Source organism: Netta rufina (assembly GCF_964035555.1).
Source record: "Netta rufina genome assembly, chromosome: 3".
Classification (NCBI taxonomy): domain Eukaryota; kingdom Metazoa; phylum Chordata; class Aves; order Anseriformes; family Anatidae; genus Netta; species Netta rufina.
Window position 1 is genome coordinate 85,222,034 of NC_140125.1, and position 24,183 is coordinate 85,246,216.

General features: G+C 36.3%; 1 protein-coding gene across 3 annotated transcripts in view; it reads right to left on the reverse strand.

The window, feature by feature from the left end:
• Nucleotides 1-24,183, reverse strand: part of AHI1 (Abelson helper integration site 1) — a 94,400-nt gene that overhangs the window by 53,140 nt on the left and 17,077 nt on the right. For all 3 annotated transcript variants that reach the window (XM_084283594.1, XM_084283593.1, XM_084283592.1), the window contains exons 10-19: nucleotides 23,950-24,135; nucleotides 23,239-23,394; nucleotides 21,264-21,396; nucleotides 20,189-20,312; nucleotides 17,792-18,021; nucleotides 16,191-16,294; nucleotides 15,493-15,611; nucleotides 12,034-12,164; nucleotides 10,953-11,093; nucleotides 8,416-8,618 (exon numbers count right to left, since the gene is read on the reverse strand). In XM_084283594.1, coding sequence (XP_084139720.1) covers nucleotides 8,416-8,618; nucleotides 10,953-11,093; nucleotides 12,034-12,164; nucleotides 15,493-15,611; nucleotides 16,191-16,294; nucleotides 17,792-18,021; nucleotides 20,189-20,312; nucleotides 21,264-21,396; nucleotides 23,239-23,394; nucleotides 23,950-24,135 — 1,527 coding nt within the window. The remainder of the gene's footprint in view (nucleotides 1-8,415; nucleotides 8,619-10,952; nucleotides 11,094-12,033; nucleotides 12,165-15,492; nucleotides 15,612-16,190; nucleotides 16,295-17,791; nucleotides 18,022-20,188; nucleotides 20,313-21,263; nucleotides 21,397-23,238; nucleotides 23,395-23,949; nucleotides 24,136-24,183) is intronic.

The following is a 24,183-nucleotide window of genomic DNA, read 5'->3' on the forward strand; positions in this document are numbered from 1 at the left end:
CCCACTGGCAAATAACATGATAATGCCACACATTTAACAGTATAACTCACATTTTTATATTCACACACACACACATACACATTATTCATGATTTTATGTATTTCTATCACAACTTCCCTCTCACTCATCTCCACCTGATCCCCTAGCAAAGCTGAGGGAAGCTCTAGTCAGTTTAGTCATTCCATGCAAACTCTTCCATATCTCTTAGCAGTTGTTTTACTCATGCTTGAGCTTCTGGTAATTTTTCTATATTCTTTTACAGCAGGGGTATCCAGAACAAATTTAAGTATACAATACATTGGCTCACTGAAGATTTCTTAAGTAAAAACAAAAAAAAAAAAACTCCTTTCCATATTCATTTTGGAATTGGATAGATCTTTAAATTTTTAAGGCTTCCCATAAAAAATAAAAAAAATAAAATAACCGACTATTCAGCCATGGTTTCGCTTCTAATAAGAAAGAAAACTATTTTTTTTTTCCAAGCATAGGATGCACAACAGGGGGAAAAAATGGCTTCTTATCCATTTACAAGTTCTGTTTGGGAGAAACTTAAAATAATTATATGAACTTACTGAGAGTAAAAAAGAGGTTTTAAAAATACTGCCTATTTCTTATACATATGATATATAAGATTACAGAATGTCAGTAGTTCCTCTGACAACTTGTAGAAAAAATGTCGTAGTGCAGGCAAGATCAATTAAAAAAAAAACTATTTCAGCCAGCACAGCCATTATGGCTTCTTCCTGTACTCAGCCAAATACATTCAAATAACTGGCAATATTTTAAAATGAATCCTCATTACTTACTGTATTGCGACCTTCTGGTTTTCCATCTTCAGGTAGAAGCTAAGTTACTGTAAGAGTACTTCTCTTCCTGACCTACGCTAAAACCCAGAAGTCAGGCATGGTATCTTGGAATCTTTCAAATACAGGACAACCTGGAAGGCAGATTCTGACAACAGCAGCATAAAAAGAGACACCATTTCAGCATCTGGCTCTAGGTCTTTGTTGCAGACAAGATGACAAGTTTCCACCTTCTTCCACCTGATGGCTTAGATGGCATCAGTGTCGTGTTTGTGTATTTACTACGAAGTCTATATATCTTTTCTGAAAAGCAGTGGCTTTAAATTCTATAGATGAGTTTTGTTTTGCGTTTCAACTAAATTCTAAAAGGAAACCATCACAGAGAACTACATATCATAGGATTTGACATATACTGTATTAAAGCATCATATATGACAATGTAGTCATACAGCTTAATGATCAACGTGCACTACATTCAGTGCAATCTGAGGTAGAAAGCTTCTGGATGCTCTCCCAGTACCTACTCTCTTAATGAATTCTGGTGTAGTAATACACTCAAGGAACAAAAAAAAAACAACATTTGTAGGTAGTTCTGTGTATAAGGAAGAATTCTTCTACATTCTACTCATGTAACATCATACTGAAAACCCTCTGAGTAACAGAATTTTGGTAATCTCTTCAATAACCTTTTAATATTTTTCTTGTTTTGTTTCAGGAATATGCCATGAAGATGACTGGAAAAAGCCAAGCGTTTTTAATTAATTTAGAATTATTCACATATTCAAAGAGAAGGCAGCCAATATATAATTGATTCTAGCAATCTGCAGAGCATAAATAGATGCTGTCCTTAAGTTTTTTTCTCTTTCAAGTTATAGCATGAAAAGTTCTGACATTAAAAAAATCACAATTTCACAGCTAGGATATTATACCTTTAAAAGAAGTCCTTCTTTCCATATCTACTTAACATGTATTACCCTGTTGCTTTGCAAAGTTATAAACAGGTATTTTGATTGCTAGATGGAAGTGAAATTTTAAGGACGTACGTAGTAACACTGAAATAAATGCATTTGAGTTCTTTTAATGACTAGAGATGGATTAAGTGTTTTCCTACCAAAAACTTCTGTGAATAGAGACATACATTAGCATTAGTTCCCTAAGGCACAGATAATTGCTGCCAAGATTCACTACACTGCAATTTCCTTGTGAGGTAAAGAAGCCAGCTCCGCGTTCTGGATTTATAAAGAAATTCATACTTACATGTCCAATTGAAATGGATACAGAAATATTTTTATCACACATGCTTTAATGTTGTAGCAAAACAATCTAGCTTTTGTGAATTCCTAAATCCTTGTAGTCCAATATACAACTCTTGGTTGTAATGACATGTTTTCTGGGCTAACAAGGATGGTAATGGTGTAGAGGAGAAGGAAAGAAACTTCTATCATTCATTAAGGTTCACGTTTAGGTACTGAAGAAGAAAAACAACCAAAAACATTGATCTATAGGGACTAGAAAGGAGGTACTTATCACAATACCAAAAACACAACTCATACAGGATCAGAATTTTTTCAATTTCTGTCTAGCTTAAACTGAATTTTCACATATTCATATTACATCTCCCAGTCATACAGCTAAGTTGCAGACCTCTAAACTCTGCATTTACAAATTAATTTTATGTCCATCAGTTACTGCTGTTACGTACTTGCAGGTGTCACCCAGAAATCTCTGGGCTGACACATCTGTTATCTGGAATCTCCAACTTTGTCTCATAAAGCATGACCCCAAGCCTGATCTCAGGTCAGGTATGCTGCCAACAAGGCATGCCACTAACATGCTTTTTCCAACATGGTACTCCCTAGATGTGACAAGGCACTGGTGTGCAAACATGACCTATAGAACCATAGTTTCCAGTCCTACATAGCATCAGACAAATACATAAAAGATAATATCTGCATTCGCATTTGGATTTTCACATTCCAACCCCACCATACAGCAGTCTGCCACCATACGCATGGCTTAATAGACTCCCGTCTCCATTTTCGGCAGACCGACCATCTTGTACCCAGGCACTTGGACATATTTTCTCATGTAATCAGCTGAGATGAAGCTTTTATTAGGCTTACTCTGACTAACACCTTAGCAAAGCATTGGTGGGAGTACATACTTTAGCAAAGGCTCCAGAAAAACCTACATTTACTTTTATGCAAGCATCATTTTTCACGTGAGAAAGAGGGCTGCACATGTGTATATGTATATACATCCAAAGCTATAAAGTATCAAATAATTTGCAATCTGGATTTAAGTTTTAATATTAACATATTACCAGGATTTATGTAAATTCTGCCAGTTAGTCATGGATGTTATCACGTCATGTAGAACACAAGCCCATAAAACTATGTAAAACTGCTGCTCATGGGTTAATAAGCATTATTTCACATTGAAATATATAATACGGCAAAGTTAAATGAATGATAACTACTAAATTGAAATAAGTCAAGAGAAATTAAAACTTCTATCTGGAACTATTATTTTATATATATATTTTAAAATAACTTATTTTTAAAATTAGATGCTTTAATTGGAAAAAATGAAAGATGAAACTATTTCATAAAGAACAGCAAACATATTTTGAAATAGTATTTGTGATGCAAGCTGCTAGTGTCTTCACAGACAAGTAATAATAAGAAAGCATGTCAAACACATAACTTATCAACAGGTTAAGGCGAAAAACTATACTTGCAATGCTTAGTAAAATTGATTCTGAAATAAGTAACATTGATGGCTATATATATATACACACACATGTATATAGGTCTGCAATTACTTCACAGTCAACATTCATCCCAGCTTTCCTAATAAAAAAATAGGCTTATCTACCTAGATTGATAATCAGTCCATCAGCTTCTTAATTCCCTGCAAATTTTAAACCTCCTCCAATCAAATTTTAGTCAAACTGAACAGAGGAATAGAGGTCTCGGAAATACTACGTCCTTAAAGTTTGATTAAAGGTAGACCAGAAAACAAAACCCCAAATAAGTCTGTACATTAACAGAAAGGTTGGCAAAACCATACATTATCAAACGCTATAAAATCCACACAGGAAAGAGACAAATGAAAATCATAGGAAACCATGCTTCATGTATTGTGCTACTCAAAGGAACTACGTGGTTTACCTTGTTTCTTACACCAGTTTCATAATCTGAGTGGTGCTGTTGCACCACTGTCTAAAGATACCACCACAGTAGCTGTGCAGCTCTTGAAAAGCAACAGCCATTTCATTATTCTTGCTTAACTACTCCAAGTTGTGCAGAGTGGACTACTTTAACTAAACTGTAAGTGGAAGATCAATTACTAGAAACTGTAAAGCCATCTACTGCAATGACATAGCAAACCTTTCATGAAATTTCACTGAAAAAGAAAGATGTTACATCTATTTTGTGCTTGCAAGGCAGGGCAGAAGCATCAACTGTGATTCACTCAAAAGTCATACAAAATGTTCCCACCTATAGCAGAACTGGGCAGTCCTTTAATTCACGTGCATAGCCGCAAGGCATTACCCTTTCTAGGAATGTGAAACTAAGACTGCGTCCACATAAGTATTTTTAACTTGAAGACATAGCACACCTGAGTGTCTCCCAGAGTCGCTCTCACCTACTGTGCACTGCTCCACATTGTAGTGTGGTTCTGGTCTGCAGGAACAGGATTTGTCTTGCTTATTATCCCTTTTTCCTCTTTACAAGTCCTATATCCTGTTGACTTCCCCCATGCTAAGGCTATTCCTTCTTGTACTACTCTTTCCTAACTGCTGTTCCACCTAGTGGCAACATATTTCTTCAGTCACCCAGTGTCATGCTACACAAGACCAGCAGGAAACAACACTACTCAACAAATCATGCTGAGCAGCTAGAGCTCCTCTGGCAGCAGGACAATCTTATGGCAGTGGTATTGGGAAACTGCTGATGTCATGACTGTCACTGTATATAAGGGGATCAATGATCAGTGTTGCATGAAGTTCAAAAGATGAAGGCTTTCTTTTGAAGATTTAGGCAGACAGCTAGCTGTTTGTGGCAGCACAACAGCTGTGTCCTCACTACAAAGGTTCTGTGTTGCTGTAAAGATCCTGTTCTTATGACTTAAAAAGACCCCTGTAAGGGCACATCAGCATTCACAGACTTCTCGTCTGCATGCTTGCAGCTGCAACCCTTACGAAGAACTCCCTGTGACAGTACTCATGATTTCAACTAAAGTAAGCATACTGCCCTCTTACAGGGAAGAGGTGAGCTTACAAAACTTCAGGTGGAACCACAGAATTGGTCCCTGGTCTGCAAAGAGGTACTGAACTTCTTTGGTTTGACCACAAGCGCTACTAATGACTTCAATAATACTGCAAAGACCAATGGTATGGCAACAGCACCATGTAAAACAAGTTAAGATTGTATTCAGAGTCCCAAGAACACTAGTGCTGGCAAGTACTGGTTGGAGTGATGCCTACTTATTTGAGACTTCAGCATTAAAAGGCTGATGCTGTTCGTCATAGTGGTGATCTCCCCACCTCTGCATTCTATCGAGCATAAAACACTGCAGAAGCTACAGGCTTCCCTGCCTGCCATCAGCCACTGTCGGTGAATGCTGACTGCACACTCCTAACCCTTCAGTCTTGAACCTTTCTCCACTGAGAGCCTACAGAGCATCACAGTCAGTTTGGCTTTGGGGAGGAAAGGTCTTACAGGAAGAACGCGAGGTACAGAGTTCCTTTTATTGCTTGTTTCAGTGGATCAATACAGAGGATATTAGTTGTGGGCAACGTACCCCACAGGGAAGAAAGAAAAGGACACTCTGGTACATCTGTCAGCATGGGATGAGTCTACAGCACATATGGTGAACAGTGTCAGATAAGAGACACTGTGGGACAGTGATAAGAGACACATCACTGTGGGAGATGCTATATGCTATTTTTTTTCCTATAATAAAATATTTATTATCTCAGTCTTCTTCTGTAGACAAAAAGACATCCAGAAGAGAAAGAATAATTTCTCCTAGAACATCTTCCTTAAAAAAAATTGTCCCAGATTCAAGGCTACATGCTCCATTCCCTCCATACTATATGCATCTCTTTGGCCCATAATCAACTTCAAGGCACCAGGGCTCACTTGTAGATGAGGAGGTACATAATGAGAAGAAACAAACAAACAAACAAAAAGGCTTCCTTTCTTATGTGAGCCATACATAATGGTACAGGCAGCAGCAACATGCTACCATTTCACTCAGAGAGTGGTGAGGCACTGGAACAGATTGCCCAGAGAAATGGTGGATGCCCCATCCCTGGAGGTGTTCAAGGCCAGGCTGGATGGGGCCTTGGCCAATCTGATCTGGTGGGTGGCATCCCTGCCTATGGCAGGGGGGTTGGAACTACATGATCTGAGGTCCCTTCCAACCCAAGCCATTCTAAGATTCTACAATTACCCATTGTCGTGGTTTAACCCGGCCGGCAGCTAAACACCACACAGCCGTTCGCTCACCCTCCCCCTCCCTCTCTGGGACGGGGGAGAGAAATGGAAAGTGAAGCCCGTGAGTTGAGATAAAGACAGTTTAATAAGACAGGAAAATAATAATAACAAAAGTAATAATAACAATAATAATAATAATAATACAATGGTGATAATAGGAAAATAATAATAATATGTACAAACAAGTGATGCACAATGCAATTGCTCACCACCCGCTGACCGATGCCCAGCCTAACCCCGAGCAGTCCAGCCCCCTCCCCCCGCTAGCCACCCCTATATATTGTTTAGCATGACGTCGGATGGTATGGAATACCCCTTTGGCTAGTTTGGGTCACCTGTCCTGGGTCTGTCCCCTCCCAGCTCTTACTGCACCCCCAGCCTGCCTGTTGGCAGGACAGAGCAAAAGGCTGAGATGTCCTTGGCTTGGTATAAGCACTGCTCTGCAACAATTAAAACATCGGGGTGTTATCAGCACTCTTCTCATCCTAAGCCAAAACACAGCATTCCACCAGCTACTAGGAAGAAAATTAATTCTAACTGAAACCAGGACACCCATGCAAGCTATAGTATGGTATATTATAAAGGGGTCCACTAGAAGCTCACAGTCCAGAAGGCAGAAGGCTGTGGGATAGCTTTTCTTCAGGTAGTTTCAAAGTACAGGCATAACGGGAATGTAGGGAATCAGACTAGACCTAAACCAAATCAAAACCCCTAAAACTTGCGGAGGGTAGCTACAGTATCCTCAGCAATAAGTACTTTCATCTAATCGTCTGCATCTTTTGTGCTTCACTAATTAATGCAGACAAAGCTGAAAGCTACATAAAATCAATATGCACTCAAAAAATACTTAAAATGAAAAACATGCAAAACCAAACGCGGATCATGTCACTGTGAACAGCAATCATAACTGCACAGTTCTGGAATATTCTGCATTCTTGTCACAAGCAAAATAGTCTCAAGTCTTTACTTAACTTTAAAACCTTTTGTGATTGGCAATAATTACTGATTCAAATACTGAGAAATAAGCAAGACAAACAGTCAAAAAACTCAGAAATACCTTTCCTCCCTCTTTGACTGCCTCAACTTTACTCCGAACACCTCTTCTTTCCCCTTCCAAGTCTCTAGTCCCTTTGCTTTTGCTACTGCATTATACATAGTCCCTTTGGTAAAGCAATGGGTGGTGCAGAAGACTGGGATTAGCACACAGTGGTTCCTTCTTTTGGCCTCTCCTGGTTTCTTACTCTTTTTCATCTGCTTTAGTGTGAGTCCTCCACAGACTGAAGTCCCCCTTCAGGGGCTGTATCTTCTCCAGCATGGATTCCTCCATGGGTTGCAGTTGTTTCAGAGGCATACCTCCTCTGTCTTTTCCTTTGTGTCCCCTCACACATCTCCTCCTGTGTTTCCTTTTGTGCCTTTTCCATCGTCTCCCTCTTTATTTCCACTTGTATAATTCCATGTCTCCTCCATTTCTCAAACCCTCCCTCCTGTATCTCCAATTGTGCCTCCTCACGTGCTTCCCTTTGCCTCCCATTCACTCTGGTGTCTCCTGAACCTCGCAGACATACCCTTCCTTAAATATGTTTTTGCAGAGGTACCATATGCTCTTCTGATTATTTCCAATTGCAGTGTTCAGTGGATTGATACTGTCCTTTACAGAGCTTGCTGGAAATGTCTGTGTCCAGCATAGGTTAGTTCACCTCCTGTCACACAGGCCAGCCCTGCAGCCCCCCACTATGAAACTTCTGCCACTTCTGCCAAATACAATTGTAGAGGTGAATAAACAACTTCAACCACCTTTAACAACCTTTCTAAAGCTCAGCCATAATGATCGTATTGATCCAGGGAGTAAATTGTATGAATGGCAATGGGCATTAACAAAAAGCATTCCTTGTCATCAATGCTTAATAAACAAGAGTAACCAAGCTTTACACGATTAATCTCTTCCGAAGAGATACTTACAGATGCATTAGAATCAGTGATATGTATTCATTTCTGATGGGATTCAAAGACTACATAAGTATGTTTTGTTACATACACCATTCACAGAATATGAACTTTGCCTGAGGAAACTATATATTCCTGGAAAGTAATGAAAGTTGACTTACCGTAACAGAATCAAGTTTTTGTTTCAGCTTTTGCATTCTCATTGATGTTCTTGCAACGCTGACAAAATGATCTGCTGGAGACATCACTGAACTTTTTTGCATAGGATTTTCAGAAAAACTACTAAAAATTTGTGGTCCTCTTGGTGCAGCTGAGGTAAGCGATGAGCTGAGATCTTTTACAAGTTCAGCTTCCTGTTGTGCAACTATAGAAACAGTCAATATTAACATATCAGGTGAAGCCTTACATTATCATAGGAGAAAAAATTTCAACGACCACTAGCATTTTACCAGCCATGTCCTCAGTGAAACACCGTAATATTTTGTGAATAGTGCAATGAGGAAAACCTCAAAGAGAAATGAAGTTTTCCGCACAGTCCCCTACTTTTCCCTGAAGCCTCCTGATCACAATGGCTCCCCTTCTATTATTTGTGTTCAGTAGCCTCTCACGCTAAGCTGGTATTATGGTATTATTATGGTATTAATGATAGAGTGGTGTTCTCCATGAAGAAATATTGGGGAGGTGCGGGGGAGAAGGAAAGATTTTCAAAGGCTAGGAAGCATATAGCTTGCCATGAGTTCAAGTCAGCTATTTTACTGTGTATATCTCCTCAAGGCTTTTTCAAACTAGTTCAAGTGAGCTTATTATACTTGAGGAAAAATTCAGAAGCTGATGGACACGTATATGAGCATAGGTGTCATTCTTAGGAGGTAAAAGACTCTTCTAGAACAGGACACTTTCATTAAAAGTTATGCTCATTCATTTAAACACATCATTTGACTTTTGTCATTTTTATACTGAGCTCTCAAGCCAACAAAGGTTAACAGAATTCTTCATGCAACTTCTGTCCAGGATATTTATAAAAGTTCTTGTGCATGTAAAACACCTACTGTTGGAGTCTGAAAAACTGTGTCAGTGACTAAAATTAGTATTACTATATGATTAACTCTTTCAGTACTAAAGCAGCAAGACTATCTTCTGAAAGCAAGCTGTATGCTTTCAACCAAAAAAGGAACAAAAAGTTACTAACAGACCAAGTAGAAAATGCCACAATCTATGCAAAATCTTACTGTCACCAGTGACTTAGTTAAACAGTCAGATGATACAAATAACTACCAGTGTGATATCAGCGTGATCTCTAAATATACACACATTAAACTACCTTATTAGCTTTTTAAAGACTGTCTACTAAACAGTCAATTTTTTTTTTTTCAACTGACAATTTTTCCATTCTCTAGAATGCAGATATCTTACTAGGTTGAAGTTTACTACTGAATACTGATTGTAAAGTCATTCCACTTTATTTTCCTGTAAAAGTCAACCAGTTCAATAGACAAATAACCTGAGCTGTGAGATTTGATATGAGTAATCTCATTAGTACATGCTATTTAAAAAGTAAATGTATAAAGACAGGATTAGCTTTATAAACCTATGTTCACTGCAAATATAATTCAAACAAAAATCTGTTAAAGATATGCAAAAATTAATGCATAATGCACATTAACATTAACTACTGTCAAGATGTAACATGACATCTGAAACTATGTGCTTAATTGAAACAATGACACTGCTAAAGCTAACCACAAAAACACAAAACCAGAGAAGACTGCAAAAGACAGTCTGGATTTTGTTTTGCAGATCACAAATTCAAAGCTAGCATTTCTCACCAAATTCTCTTTAACATGCAGATAACATGGAGAATAAACATATCTGCCACAGATACTTAACGCTCATTAATAAAACAATCTATACACTCTTATATGAATTCACTTCTGTAGAGCTCTTCAACATTACTTTTTAACATAACACAAAATACAGAGTTTTTTTAAGCTGTTCAGTAATTTTCGGAATGATGGTATTTTCTGGCTTCATAATCCACCCTGATTCTGAAATGAAGATTCTAAATATTTACGTGATGCTTCCTATGTGCCATAAAGTGCTGACAGACTCATGCAGAACAACACAGTAATACATCTAAAACTGAAGCAGCAAAGACCTGTAGTTATTGCCAAGTTCAACCACCCTGTTCAGAGTAAAGTCCAGTCATGTTTTCATAGAATGGTTTGGATTGGAAGGGACCTTAAAGACCACCTAACTCCAGCCCTCCTGCCATTAGCAGGGACACCTCCCACCAGACCAGGATGCCCAAAACCCCATCCAGCCTGGCCTTGAACACCTCCACGGATGGGGCATCCACAGCTTCTCTGGGCAATCTGTTCCAGCACCTCAGAACCCTCCAAGTGTAGAATTTCTCCCTTGTATCTAACCTAAATCTACCCTTTTTTAGTTTAAAGCCATTACTCTTTGTCCTCTCACTACACTCCCTGACAGAGTCCCTCTCCAGCTTTCTTGTAGGCCCCTTTTGGTACTGGAAGGCTGCAATGTCGTCTCCCCGAAGCCTCTCAGTATCTCCCAGGATATAGATACATACTATCACCAAACACAGTTTTCTTTTTCCTTCAAAAGCACTAACACAAGCAAATCACTTTGAAAAACAGAACATTTACAAGCATATGTATGAAGAGATTTTGTACTGTACCTTTGTAATCATAAATATATACAAGTATGGGTTGGTTTTGACCAAAGGCACAAAATGACACCATGTGTTCATGTGGATGAAAGGCAACATCACGAAGTGGAGATGTGAAGGAGAGTTCAGAATATATTGCCACCTGATCTCCTACAAAAGTGAAATATGGTTATCAGTACCATGGAAACGTATTTGATACAGTTGACTAACCGCAGTATTTTGTAAGGTGCCAAAGCACTGTCTTTGTTTAGCTTTCTGAAGTAGTCAATGATTCTGAAGCTATAAACTAATTCATTTTTACACTATTAAGATAAAGAGGTTCTCATCTTAAAAAGCTAAACACAGCTTAACAACTTAAATGATATATTACTGTAGTATGGCATATGCAAGTACTTCGCATATCAGAGTTGTTTAAAGCCTGTATTACTGCAAAGTAGTGACTGCCACTGTAAATATTATTCGGACATTTTCCTCATTGAAAAACATTACTTGGCATAAGAGTGTTTTGTTTTTTTTTTTTTTTTAAGTTTTTAAATTATTCAAGACATCGGAAAACAGCTACAGCTGTGTAGCTACAGGAAACCTCAGAGGATGCATCAGGTTAGCTGAGTTGTGTTTTTCTGATAAGCAAGTTCTGGAAAGGCGGCGTTCCACAGTATTTGTTTGTGCTTGCATTTCACTAGAGATAGCTATCTTAGCGGTGGATTTCAATTATTTAATATTGACAGCGGGAGTGAAAGTTGACCAAAACACACAGACACAGAAAAAAAGTTGACTTAAAACACTGTTGTGCATTTTGTTTTAATACATTCATCTGCATATTGTGGAATTGCAGCTGAGTTTAAGGTGCTCCATTCCTGCTAAATACCACAAATGCAACCTCTCCTTAGTTATTTTCTTTAAAGGATTAGATCTTGAAAATCAGTAACAGCTATTTAAAAAGTAGAGCTAAGGCTTCAAGATTGAAGCCTTATTGATTCATCTTACTGAATCAAGATTGATTCATCTTACTGAAGTTTTATTTCATACCAAAAGGGTGTTTCAATAAAGCTTAAATCTTGACAAACTGGCTTAAAAGCCATAAAATTACCTGTTTCTGGATTCCAGACATATGCCTTCCCATCTTCACTTCCAGAAAAAAGGAACGTGCCACATGGTGTTAAGGTGCTGTGAATCTTTTCTCTGTAATTTGTGGCACCTATGTATTTCTTTGTAGCCAAACTGAAGATAAAGAACAGTTTGTAAACATAGCAGATACTTCCACATTAATAAACCCACTTCTTGCTGAGTGTAGTGTTTACCTTTTATTTTCCCTATTTTTTAATGAACCTGAAATTATAGATAATTTAGTAGTATATCTTTGTCTTTCATCACAGAAAGCACATATTCAGATCTAGAGAATGAATATAGCTATAGCTATTTGAGTTTTCTTGATTCTGGAATTCAAAGAAAATGGGGAAGTTAGCACTATTATTCCAAGCTCTGCCAATATTTTCATTGTGCTTCCCGAGTTTGATTACATCCCAGTAGAGCCTGCATTTATCCAGCAGCTCTCCTTAAACTTTTCAGGCTGTCTCACTGGCTACAGAAACAGCAGGAAAAATCAACAAATTTCAAACATCAACATTAATTATTTTACTATTAATAGTTTTAATGTCATTTTGCTACTTAAGTATCCATTTGTTTTCAGTAAGACACTGCTGGTCAGCATAGTTATAATGACCTACTAATTAACTACTGTTAAATAGTTCGCTAACATCACGTAATAGAGAATTTGCGAAAGCATTTAAAGAAGCATAACCCAGCTTGTAAGAGGTTATCTCAAACATGAGGTACAGCTAGGAAAGAGGTATGGAAGTTCAAAGTGGAGACTAATATACAGGAAATACTGTGATACTGATTTTGAGGCAAGAACGGGAGTAGACCATGACAGCGCTCAAAGAATGAAGACATTAATATTTAAAACTTGTTACTGCAGAGACAATGGACATATGCTGGGAAAAGTGTAATACAATTAATATGACCAGATGGCAGGATTACTTTTAACAATATTCTGGATAAATATACCTGAGATACAATTCTATTTGACAAGAAGGGGAAAAGTATGCTATAATGATCACAGTGCAAGACCATATTCGCCCAAACAAGGGCTTCTGGTGTGTGAACAGAAAGACAATCTCTCAGATGTAGAATAGCTCTGCAAAATATGAAACTAACCTTCAGAAGAAAGAAACCCCAAGGTCTGAACCAAAACCCTGATCACATACCTGAGTGACAGGACAGTAGCATTATCCAATAAGATAAAAAAAAGTTGAAAGAGGACAGTTCAGAACAACTATCTGTCAAAGTGAATTGTGTTGATCTGTGACCTCCACCCCCTCTTTTCTCATACAGGGAATGAACAGTTAATGATGACGTGTAAAATTATCACTACTGGGTATCTGACCCTGTGGTTTATTGATAGACTTAAGCCAATGTAACTTTGGGTTGTGGTCAAAGCAGCAGTCCTGCTGCTACCCTCTCCACCCTTATTTTCCCAGGCTCTCCCTCACTTCTCTAGTTTTTTGGCAGCTATTGGATGAGTTAGATCAGATAGTTGATTAAAATGAAAATTAATCATTTGTTTTTTTGTAGGCTGATTTTAGTCGGATCAGTTCACTGATCTGACTTAGCCTGAATCCAAAGATCTGTAGAGCTGATACAGAGAAAATGCTAGGAATACATGGCCAAAGGTGTGGGAGACAGGGGGAGATGCTGTATCCTACTGATAAATTGACTTAAAGTATTTGTGCAATTGCATACCATGTTAACCCTTTCTAAGAGGTTTAATATGCACATCTAATTTTCTTTCTTAAACTATAACTCTCTACAATTTTCTGGAATGGTATTGATAGGAGATCACCACCAGTTTAAATAAACTCTACAAGTTACCTCAGTTAATCTACTGATTTCATGCTTTCATTACATGGATAGTTTAGCCTTCTAGCATGGTCATTATAGTTTATCATTTACAGTTACAAATAAAGAGAGACACTTTAAAATTGGAAAGTCTTCAGCTAGCTCAAACAGCCAATCCAATATTATTAAAGAGTGAGATTTCCAGGAGGTGGGGCGGGTACTTCCCTCAGGTAATTTCATGTAGAACACCAGAGACCTTTGATTTTCTGCATGGTGAGGGTCACCCTTTGGCTCCTTTCATCGAAAGGGAGCCCATGAAATTAAAGATGAGATGAATCATTTACAAAGAGCATTCACATCTGTAATGTGACTTTCCAGAAGAGAACGTTCAGGTGCATCTTATCAATGTGTGCAACTGATGAGAGTGAGACTCTTCTCAGCTTTGCATAGTTAAAGGATAAGAAGCAATGGGAACCAACCATAATACAGGATATTCCAATTAAACTTATGAAGAATCACAGAATCACAGAATCACAGAATTTTCTAGGTTGGAAGAGACCTCAAGGTCATCAAGTCCAACCTCCAACCTAACGCTAACAGTCCCCACTAAACCATATCCCTAAGCTCTACATCTAAACGTCTTTTGAAGACTTCCAGGGATGGTGACTCGACCACTTCCCTGGGCAGCCTGTTCCAGTGCCTCACAACCCTTTCAGTGAAGAAGTTCTTCCTAACATCTAACCTAAAACTCCCCTGGCTCAACTTAAGCCCATTCCCCCTCGTCCTGTCACCAGGCACGTGGGAGAACAGGCCAACCCCCACCTCGCTACAGCCTCCCTTGAGGTACCTATAAAGAGCGATAAGGTTACTTTGAGGGTGAACAAACACTAGACAATATTGCTCACAGAAGTTGTGGAGTCTTCATCCTTGGAGACATTCAGCTGGACAAAGCTCTGAGCAACCCACTCTCACCTAGTCTTAGAAGGGGGTGGACAAAACACTCTCCAGAGGTTGCATTCAACCACAACTTGAGTGATTCTATCAACCCCTTGTTTTCTACTGTAATTTATTCTTATTTACTTATTAAATTATTACTTATTAAATTTACTGCCATTTATTATTAAAGCATTATTTTCACAATTAGTAAAAGTAAGAAAATAAAAAATTGGGTTAAAATATTTTACCACTTGCTCAATATAACCATTATATACATTATTCTGTACACATGATTATGATCTCCATTCTATTTTTATCATAAAAACACTCTTCCACAGTCTTTCTAATGCAAAACTAAGGCACAAATATATGAATATTATAATTTTAAAGTTAGTCTCAGGCCTAGATTCCATTTTTAAAAGTGAATGCAATCTTTAGGAGATTAGGGTAGTTTCTTTCATGTTGCCTTCAGTTCCCAAGTAATCCAGTCATTTTTAGATACTCTGTTCTAAAAGACTTACCCAACATCACATAAAAGGTATGCAACACAACAGTGTTTTGAAACCATTTCCTAGCCCTATTATTGCTATCCTTAGTTATTAGGACATCTGTTCTTCTTCACAGCTATAATATATTTAGTAGCTTATGGCGCCTTATTACCTAAATAAGCTTTAAAAACAAAGGGAAATATGTACTAATATCAAAATCTACTTACATTCTGAGATCCATAACTCTCAGGGTACTGTCTTTGGCATGTATTAATAAACGCCTTCCATTTGGATGCACCTCCAAATGATTTATTGGAGTTCCTCTAATATCATTTTCTTTTATCTCCTACAGAAAAAGGTGTTTTAAAACTCATGTTTGTAATCATTATTATTCATTTTTCTCTTGCATTACTCTTTTCGTGCTCTCTTCACTCTGTTCAAGTACTGAAAATGTCTGTTCCTAGATTAAGGCCCTGTATCCCAGGCAATCAGCTTTTCACAACCAAAAAAACATTCTATCGTGACTCTAAACTTCTGAAACACAGTTGATGACAGAAATGCTGATAGAACACTACACCTCAGAAGTATGAACAAAGTTGATTTGTAAAACCTGTGGTCAATTTTATTGTTGCCTTTAGAGAATAAGTTTAATAAATTAGCATCTATCTGTTAATAACATTATTAAACTTCAAGCATTTTCATGTTATATACATATAAAATTAAAAATGCAAAGTAATTCTGAAGTGCTAAGTCAATGAAACATAGCATGTTCTATCAGTTGTTTCGTTGTTAACAAGTTGTTTAAAGAAAATACACCTTTCCAGTTAAACAAATGTTAACGTATTAAAAAAAAGAATTCAAATCAAATGACTAGATTTGGAACAGTTCACAAATATTACAATGCTAGTTTAAGAAATCAGTATACCTTATTAATTCTCCAATTTTGAAATAGGTGTTGAGAACTTCCTTTCACAGATGTATCCCAAACTATTATCAGTCCTGAACTATCTCCTGAGAACATGTGGAGCCCTGTGAAATAAAGGCTTCAAGTAAGAATACCATGCAAAAGAACAAATAAAGAAAAGGATTTATGAACAATCAACAACTTTTTCTATTGTTGTTGTGAACAGGCAAACACCAGTGCTTCCCTCTCTTTTGTTATGATTACTCAGTGCAAATACATTGACATAGTTTAATGGTGGACTTGGCAGTGCTAGGTTAAAGGTTGAACTAGATCATCTTAGAGGTCTTTTCCAACCTAAAGGATTCTGTGGTTCTGCTCACACTTGCATGCTGGAAGCTGAAACCACAAATACGCATTTAGCAAATAAGTCAGATGCAGGGATGCTGAAAATGTTATTAAATGTATTCATTTTCTACTCATATTCCAGGGAGCCATCAAAAAAAAGAACATTTATAGCTTAATGAGTGTTACATGATCATCTACTGTTTACCTATACATTCTCTGGAAACACCTTGAACAAATTCCAATAGTTATTCTTAAGCACATTTTATTTTATTTATTTATTTTTACAGAAATGCATCTTTCCTCTTCTTAGTACCTACTCCCATGAATATCTCCAAAAATGAAACACAAAGCTACTAATGATGTCACTAATACCAGAAGTCAAACGCTTTCAAGAATCTTATTCATTCATCTATCTTCAACTCTTCCCATCATCTAGTAGTACGTCAGTAAATCTCTCACACCCACTTTCAGCTATTAATCTACCTGCTAACATTCCTCACAATGTCATAACTAATCTGTCCTTCTCTCACTTTTCAGCATTAGCAGAGAAAGTGGAACAGTTCACCACCTTTCCACTTCTTCAGTGTAGCATTAAAATTCTCATAATCTAATTACTGCTACTTTATTTTCCTCTATCCTTGTATTTAGTTGACAGCTTTGAACAATACAGAGAAGCTGTCTTCACTACTGTTCTGATGTACTGATCATGAAATCTTCTGAAGTGCTAGGATAGCTCTCTAGAAGCTGGTTTCAAATACCTACTTCTGCTTTTAAGTTACCACATAATTCTTCCACTTACTTCTTTATCCCAACTTACTTTTTCGAACTTACCTCTCTACGCTAGCTATGAGGCTTTCCATCTGCATCCTGATGCATTTGCATCCTCTGAATAGCAGCTTCTGTGCTCTATTTTCTGCTAATTTTTGCTGCGATACAACAAATCATTAACTAACAACAGCTAGCTACAGGAACAAAGCAAACTAAACTACTATAAAAAATTTGCCCTGTCATGATTGCTGGATATATTTGTTTGCTTGTCTTTTCTATGCTTTCCTTTTCTGATTATTCTTCAGTGATATCAGAGACTACACATCCCTTTGTGTTTGCCCAAAATAGTACCAAATAATGCACAGTACTGATACATTAATTGCTAACACTGCTAAAATGATTCTATTTTAGCAACATTTCATATTGCTGCTATGAAATGAAGCTCAAGTAACACTCAAACTGATCTTCGATTGAAATGAGCAATATCTGAAGTAATACTATGTATATACCTTCTGCATCAAAACAAAGTGTGTTGATGAAACTTTTGTGACCATCAAGCTCCTGTAGCAGTTGCCCATGGATTTCTTTCACATTTGCATTCCAGATTCTAATCACAGAGTCATAACATCCTGTCACCACCAAAGACTCAGCAACTGGGTGGTACTTTGCAGTGTAAACAAATGAAGGATGAGGGAAAACTCTCACTGCAGATGCAGCCTGTGTTTCAATTTTCCACATTCTAAAAGGAAAGGATATCTACTGAATAAAGCAATCAGACACACATATAATTAACGTATTTTGTGCTAGTGGTTCTGAAATCAAATGCTTGCAAATACTTAACAGCATTTGTTTATCTTACAAATTTGTTCCACCTATATTTAATACTTCAATAGCATTTTCTCAAACAAGATATGTTTAATACCTCACAAAGTACTCCATCTTCCAGGTAACTTCATGACTACACACTCATTTAATGGATATTTTGCACATTTTTGAATACACAATGCAATGCATGGAATACTTTGGTTTCTTTTTCTTTCAAGAATTATAAACACATTATTTTAGATGTTTTAACGTTAATGGGGAAAAAAAGTAGAATGACCAAAAAAAAAAAAAAACAAGCAACCAAACGCCAAAAAAAACAAACAAAAAAAAAAAACAACCCACAAACAAATATTCAGGACCACTAAATATAACTAGAACTCTAGAAAATTTTAAAAACAACAATTACTTACCACACCATAATGATCATGATTCTCAAGGACACTTTCTTCACATAAACTCAGTTTTTACTATGGATTTATTTCCTATCCTTACAGCTGTAAGATTTCTTAGGATTCTTTCTTAGGATTTTTTTTTTTTGTGTGTGCACACCTATATTGAGCCTTCTCCCAAGATGAGGTTAAAGAATGGAATAGTACCTTAACCATAAAATACAAGTGGGTAGCATTTTCAGAAAGCACAGTTAAAACAGAATTTAATTGAGCGCTATCCTATCCTTTCAGGTTTTGTTTCTGGTGACTGCTGAAGAATTCTAAGCTTACTGTGAGGTAAGTACATTACAAAATTACAATCTTTAGGAGTACACTGTTTAACTTGCAACTTACCATGCAAAGGTCACAAACCTATCTTTTAAAATGGCTTTACTCTTAACAACAGAAAAGTTTATTTATTGCTCAGAAATAATGAGGGACTAAAGCCTGCGTATCCTCAGGAGAAGCACTGCTAATATGAAGCACTATATAAAGAAGGATTCACCTAAGTTCTCAAACTTCCCTTTAAGATGCCTTAGAACTCAGTCTGAGAGTTATGATCCAGGTAATAAACAGCTATGACTTTACAACAACAGTGTATCTTTTGGTCTTCATCCTTTAATTCTACCATGTTTCTCAGGCCAGATGTTCCCAACATGAAAGCAAAAAAGAAGAAACTCCTTTCCTAAACTGAGGCACTTTTAAGGAGCTTATGGCAACGGTCAATAAATACAGGAAATAACTCATACAGTGACTGTGTAGTATACAGAAAAGAAGGCAGAAGACTAGTTTCATCATGCTGCCAGAAATTCAAGAATTGAGGAACAGCTGGACTGTTTAAATATAAATGACTGAAATCAATATTTACTTTAATACCAGAAATTCTTCTTTAATATGCATCCAAACAAAAAAAAAAGAAAGAAAAACATGGAACAAGTACTCAAAATATTCTCTTTATTCCTACACAGAAAAGGGGTGAGGAGGTAGGTGGGGAGGGGGCAAAAAGGCTCCACATATACAATGTATCGTTTAACAATTCTTCTGGCATTTTAATTATGCAACTCCCTGTAGCATTACCAAGTTGCACAACAGAAACAACAGATAGGAATCTGAAGAGCTTAAAAACCCCCAAAAATGTCCATGAAAACCTATGAAGTTGCTTGTAGTAAAATTCTGCAGTGTCATAGCCATATTTTCAAGTTCTTTCTGTAATTTTGAGTTTTGCTTTGAAATCTCAAACAGACTAGAATTTTAATGTTAACACTGCACTAAAGTACAGTTTTTAATTGTTGAGGAAAATGTTTTCACCTTCAGACTCAGAAATATCAAATTATAACTACAGTAATTAAAGTTAAATACTTCAACCAAATCTCCAAAACCTCAGAAGTTTATATATGTGCAACATGGCAAATGTAAATTTCCTGCCTCAAGTTCAAATTTCCAAGCTTAATACTGTATTCCGAATATGACAATTCTCTAAGGATAGAATACTCCAATTGCCTCACTGATTTCTTGAAATGTAACACTTTTTTCTGCTGTACATTTAGATACTACATTTTTTTGCAAAAGCTTTGCTCTCAAATTTATATACACAAAATTGCACCACTCTCACACTTTTGAAGCTGTCTGCCAGAACATTTCTGTCACACGTACCTGACAGTACCATCAGAGGATGCAGTAAGAAGGTATTCATTGTCCTTTGACCAACAAAGATCATACACAATGTTAAGGTGACCATAAAATTCTCTCAGGAACTGTCCAGAAGGAATTTCATACACTAATGGAAGTTCAAATAGGAAAATAAAATTTTTGTAAGTGTTTACAATCCATTATACACAATTACTAGTGCAAAGTTTAGTCTAGTCTCATACTGAGTTTTTGCTAGCATACGTCAATTCATTTTCTTTACCTTCTCATTTTCAGAAAACAGTATCAAATAGTTGCTAGGTATACATAAACAGCAAGCGTATACTTCCATCTAGTGGTTCACAGATGTCACAAATGCCTTAATGCTTAAGAGATTGGGCTCGCCAGGTTTACATAATTAGAACCACATTAGGATTATTATTTATTTTTTTAATTTCTGAAACTGTGACTGCAGATGACCAATGTTAGATAAATATTAAGATAGAGATCATTTTCTGCAGGTGTACAATAAAGGAACCTAGACTTACAGTTCCTTGCATTTAAACATTTACTTTGTACACTTAAAATGCTACTCTTTGTAAATCTAAAAATTCTTATGCAGAACAGTACTATGCAGTTTGATGCTTGTGAACAAGCATCCCGAAGTCTGAGTAATAAGGAATATTTGTAGTTCCAGCTGAACTGGACTACGGAAGACGGCAGCCTCCAGTGTGGAGATGACAATTTTCCAGACGTGATGATAGATTAGAGGGGAAAAAAAAGTGGGGGGTGAGAATTTAAAAAGTTATTTCACCTAAAACCTTATTATCAGATAACATGTTCTTTATGTAAACTGATTTAGTACTTCCACTAGGATTCTATGCAGAAATACTGTTATTTCATGTCACTGACTCGTACATATATTACCATGTATGAAAAGCCAGTTCCAGGCCTATTAACAGACAGATCATTTCCACAAGTCTTTAATGTACGGAAAATTTACAAGACACACTATAAAACAAAACCTCTTGAAAAAATTAAAAATACACATTTTCCATTAATGCCAAACTACTTCGATGATAGAGAAAAAAAATTAACTTACAAGCAATGGGGTATCCATTCCTTCCAGCACATGCTGCTGCCAGGGTCTTCCCATCATGCGAGAAACGAATACAGAAACAGCCCATATCTCCACCTCGCAGTGAAAAGAGATGTTTGTTCGGTATGCGACAAGCCTAGCTTTTCAGGCAAGAATTAGGATTACAGAGTTACAAATATCAACTAATCAACACTTAAAAAGACATTCTCAGCTATGCCATGCTATTAATATCTTATCTTCAAAAGCTATTAATATCCAAAGTGAATTTAAAAGAAAAAATCAACCTTATAAAGAGACACAGTTCTGCAGCATAACTTAGATCACATTTACTTTGTATGTTCATTTCTGCACATTATAACAGACAAAAAGTCCTTAAAACCCAAGAAAATCTATAAGTAACATTTCATTCATTTTAAAATATGCTTAATCATGACTATCCTCAGTAATATAAGCTATGAAATTAGTAAGTCAAACTTGTTTAAGGAGTTTAAGCATAACCTTTACTAACTTAACAGTTATGGCATGGACTTATAAGAGTAACTACGGAAACTCAAAAGTTTGGTCTACCAAATTGCCTTCATCATTCCTCATCTGTATTTGAATTTTCCATTTTTTATTTTTATTTTTATTTTTTCAGAGTCTAACTGGAAATGACATATTTCAAAAAATTATACAGGTAGCATAGCATCTTTTTCTCTCAAAATATTTCCTCTGTTTTATCCATGGGCTTTTTCTCCAGAACTAAATTAAAAAATTAAGGGAAATTAAAATATCCACAGTAGTTATAAGAAATTTAACCTAAACTTGATTTTTAAGAGTGACAAACGTGCATGAGCAGATTCCTATGCATTTAAAATAAATGAATAAATCAGGTTATTATATAATTACGTATTCACTCTTCACTTGAGAATAAAGGTAAACACATTTTTTTAGAAACTGAACATGTGTTTTAATGCTTTTTAACCTCTCTAAAATAAATCATTAAAATGTTGAATATAAATTTCAGCTTAGAGCAAACTTCTTAAAGTTCATGAAGCTGCAATTCACACAAAATTTATTTCATAAGTGATTCATAATTACATGGAGGATTTTTAAAAGTAACATCACCTATCAGTCTGTATCTCTGGAGACAGATACAAATATACCGTGGTTCTTTAAAAAGGTAATTTTGCTTTAAAGATAAGAGTTATTTTTATGTATATAAAGGAAATAATAATTTGGAGTGATTATTTCTTTTAAAAGAAATATCTGCTTTATTATTCTTTGGAGCAAAGACATGCAGCATCATGATAATCTTACTGAAACTCTTTCACAAGACACCACATCATAAAAGAGATGATCACTGCTAATAAGGTTCTTCATTATGTATATGGACTGGTCTAAGAATAAAAGAACTGCCTTGTTTGTTTGTTTTTGGATGTCAAGCAAATATTCTTAGGATTATATTTCACTTGGTTTTGAATACAGTTATTTGCAGAATTGCAATTTTCTGCAATTAACATTATCATAAATACGCATTTTATGTTTCCTGCTATTTGTAGTAGGAAAATTTGCATTGTAAAACAGACTCGACTATTCTTTACTATTATAATTAGCAAACGTTATTGGGAAATAAAATGAAGTTCAGGTGTATTTAAGTCCTTTGAAAGGACTTGTACAACTGAGATGAAATCTAGAAACTGTCTTACTTCCACTACCTGAATAGCCCTACTCTTTCAGATCCTTGAGAATTCTGGAGATTAAGAACACCTGACTGTTCTGGGAAAAAATAATTATATCAACCATATTTGGTTAGATGTTATGCCTCTGCTACTATTTCGAGTTCCTTGTGTTTTGTATTTCGCTTAGTAGTTTTCTTGTTATTGTTTTAATGTTTCAGTGAATGATTTGCTTCATAACACATCATAAAAATAAAACTATTAAAAGGTAGTAGAACTTTAAACTATTTTTCTTCAAAAAGCAAAGAAAAATACTTCACCTGTCCAGGCAATCTTGTCCATTTAAGTTGCTCCTTTTTCTTCTCCGGAGAAGTGATTTCACATGATTTTTTAGATCCCTCTCTCTGGAGCTCACACAGTGTTGCACTACTTTGTTCCTGCTGAACAGCCACCATAGAACGGAAAGAAGGAGCAACCTTAAGGCAAACAAATTATCAGGAAAAATGTTTTAAAATGAACAGTGTGTATTCTAAAAGATCAGAAAGTACTTTTAACTTTAAATGCATTACATTTTTACATCTGAAAAATGAAGAGACTGGAAGAAACCTCATACATGATTATCGCATAGCAAATATTTAAAGCAATTCAGAGTTAAGTGACTTATGGTCCTTCTCACTTACAGAATTTACACACCTGCATAAGCCCCGTGACTCAAAATAGTGTTTCTCGTAATGAGAAGGAATACCAGATTCCAGAACATGCCCTGAAAGTTTTCTGTCAATGGCAGAACATGCAAAGTTGCACACAGGAGAGAACGTCTGTTTTTTAAAGATAGCTGTGAAGTCCTGAGTTTGGAACATGAATCTTAAGATGCAAAGTTCTTGCTATAACTAGTTACATACTAACCATTTCATATCCTACATGTAAGTACAGCTTTTATATGAATGCATACAGATGCATCATCAACACACGCCAGTTAGTTACTAACTCCTACAGAAAAGTCTGTGTATCTGTAAATATATTTAACTCACATGATCTGGAAGTTTTATGCCTCTTATGGTTACATATAAAGTTGATGGGTAACGATTTCTAGGACATCTTGCCCACCAGTCATAAACCTCAACAACATTTGAATGTGACCTGGTCTTTGGAGGTGGGTAATACAATTGCAGACGGAGTTTTCCATCAATGTTTAGAATTCCATTTGCACCAACAAGCTGGGAGAGCAATTAAAAAGAAAAGAAGTGTTACATTAACACAAAATT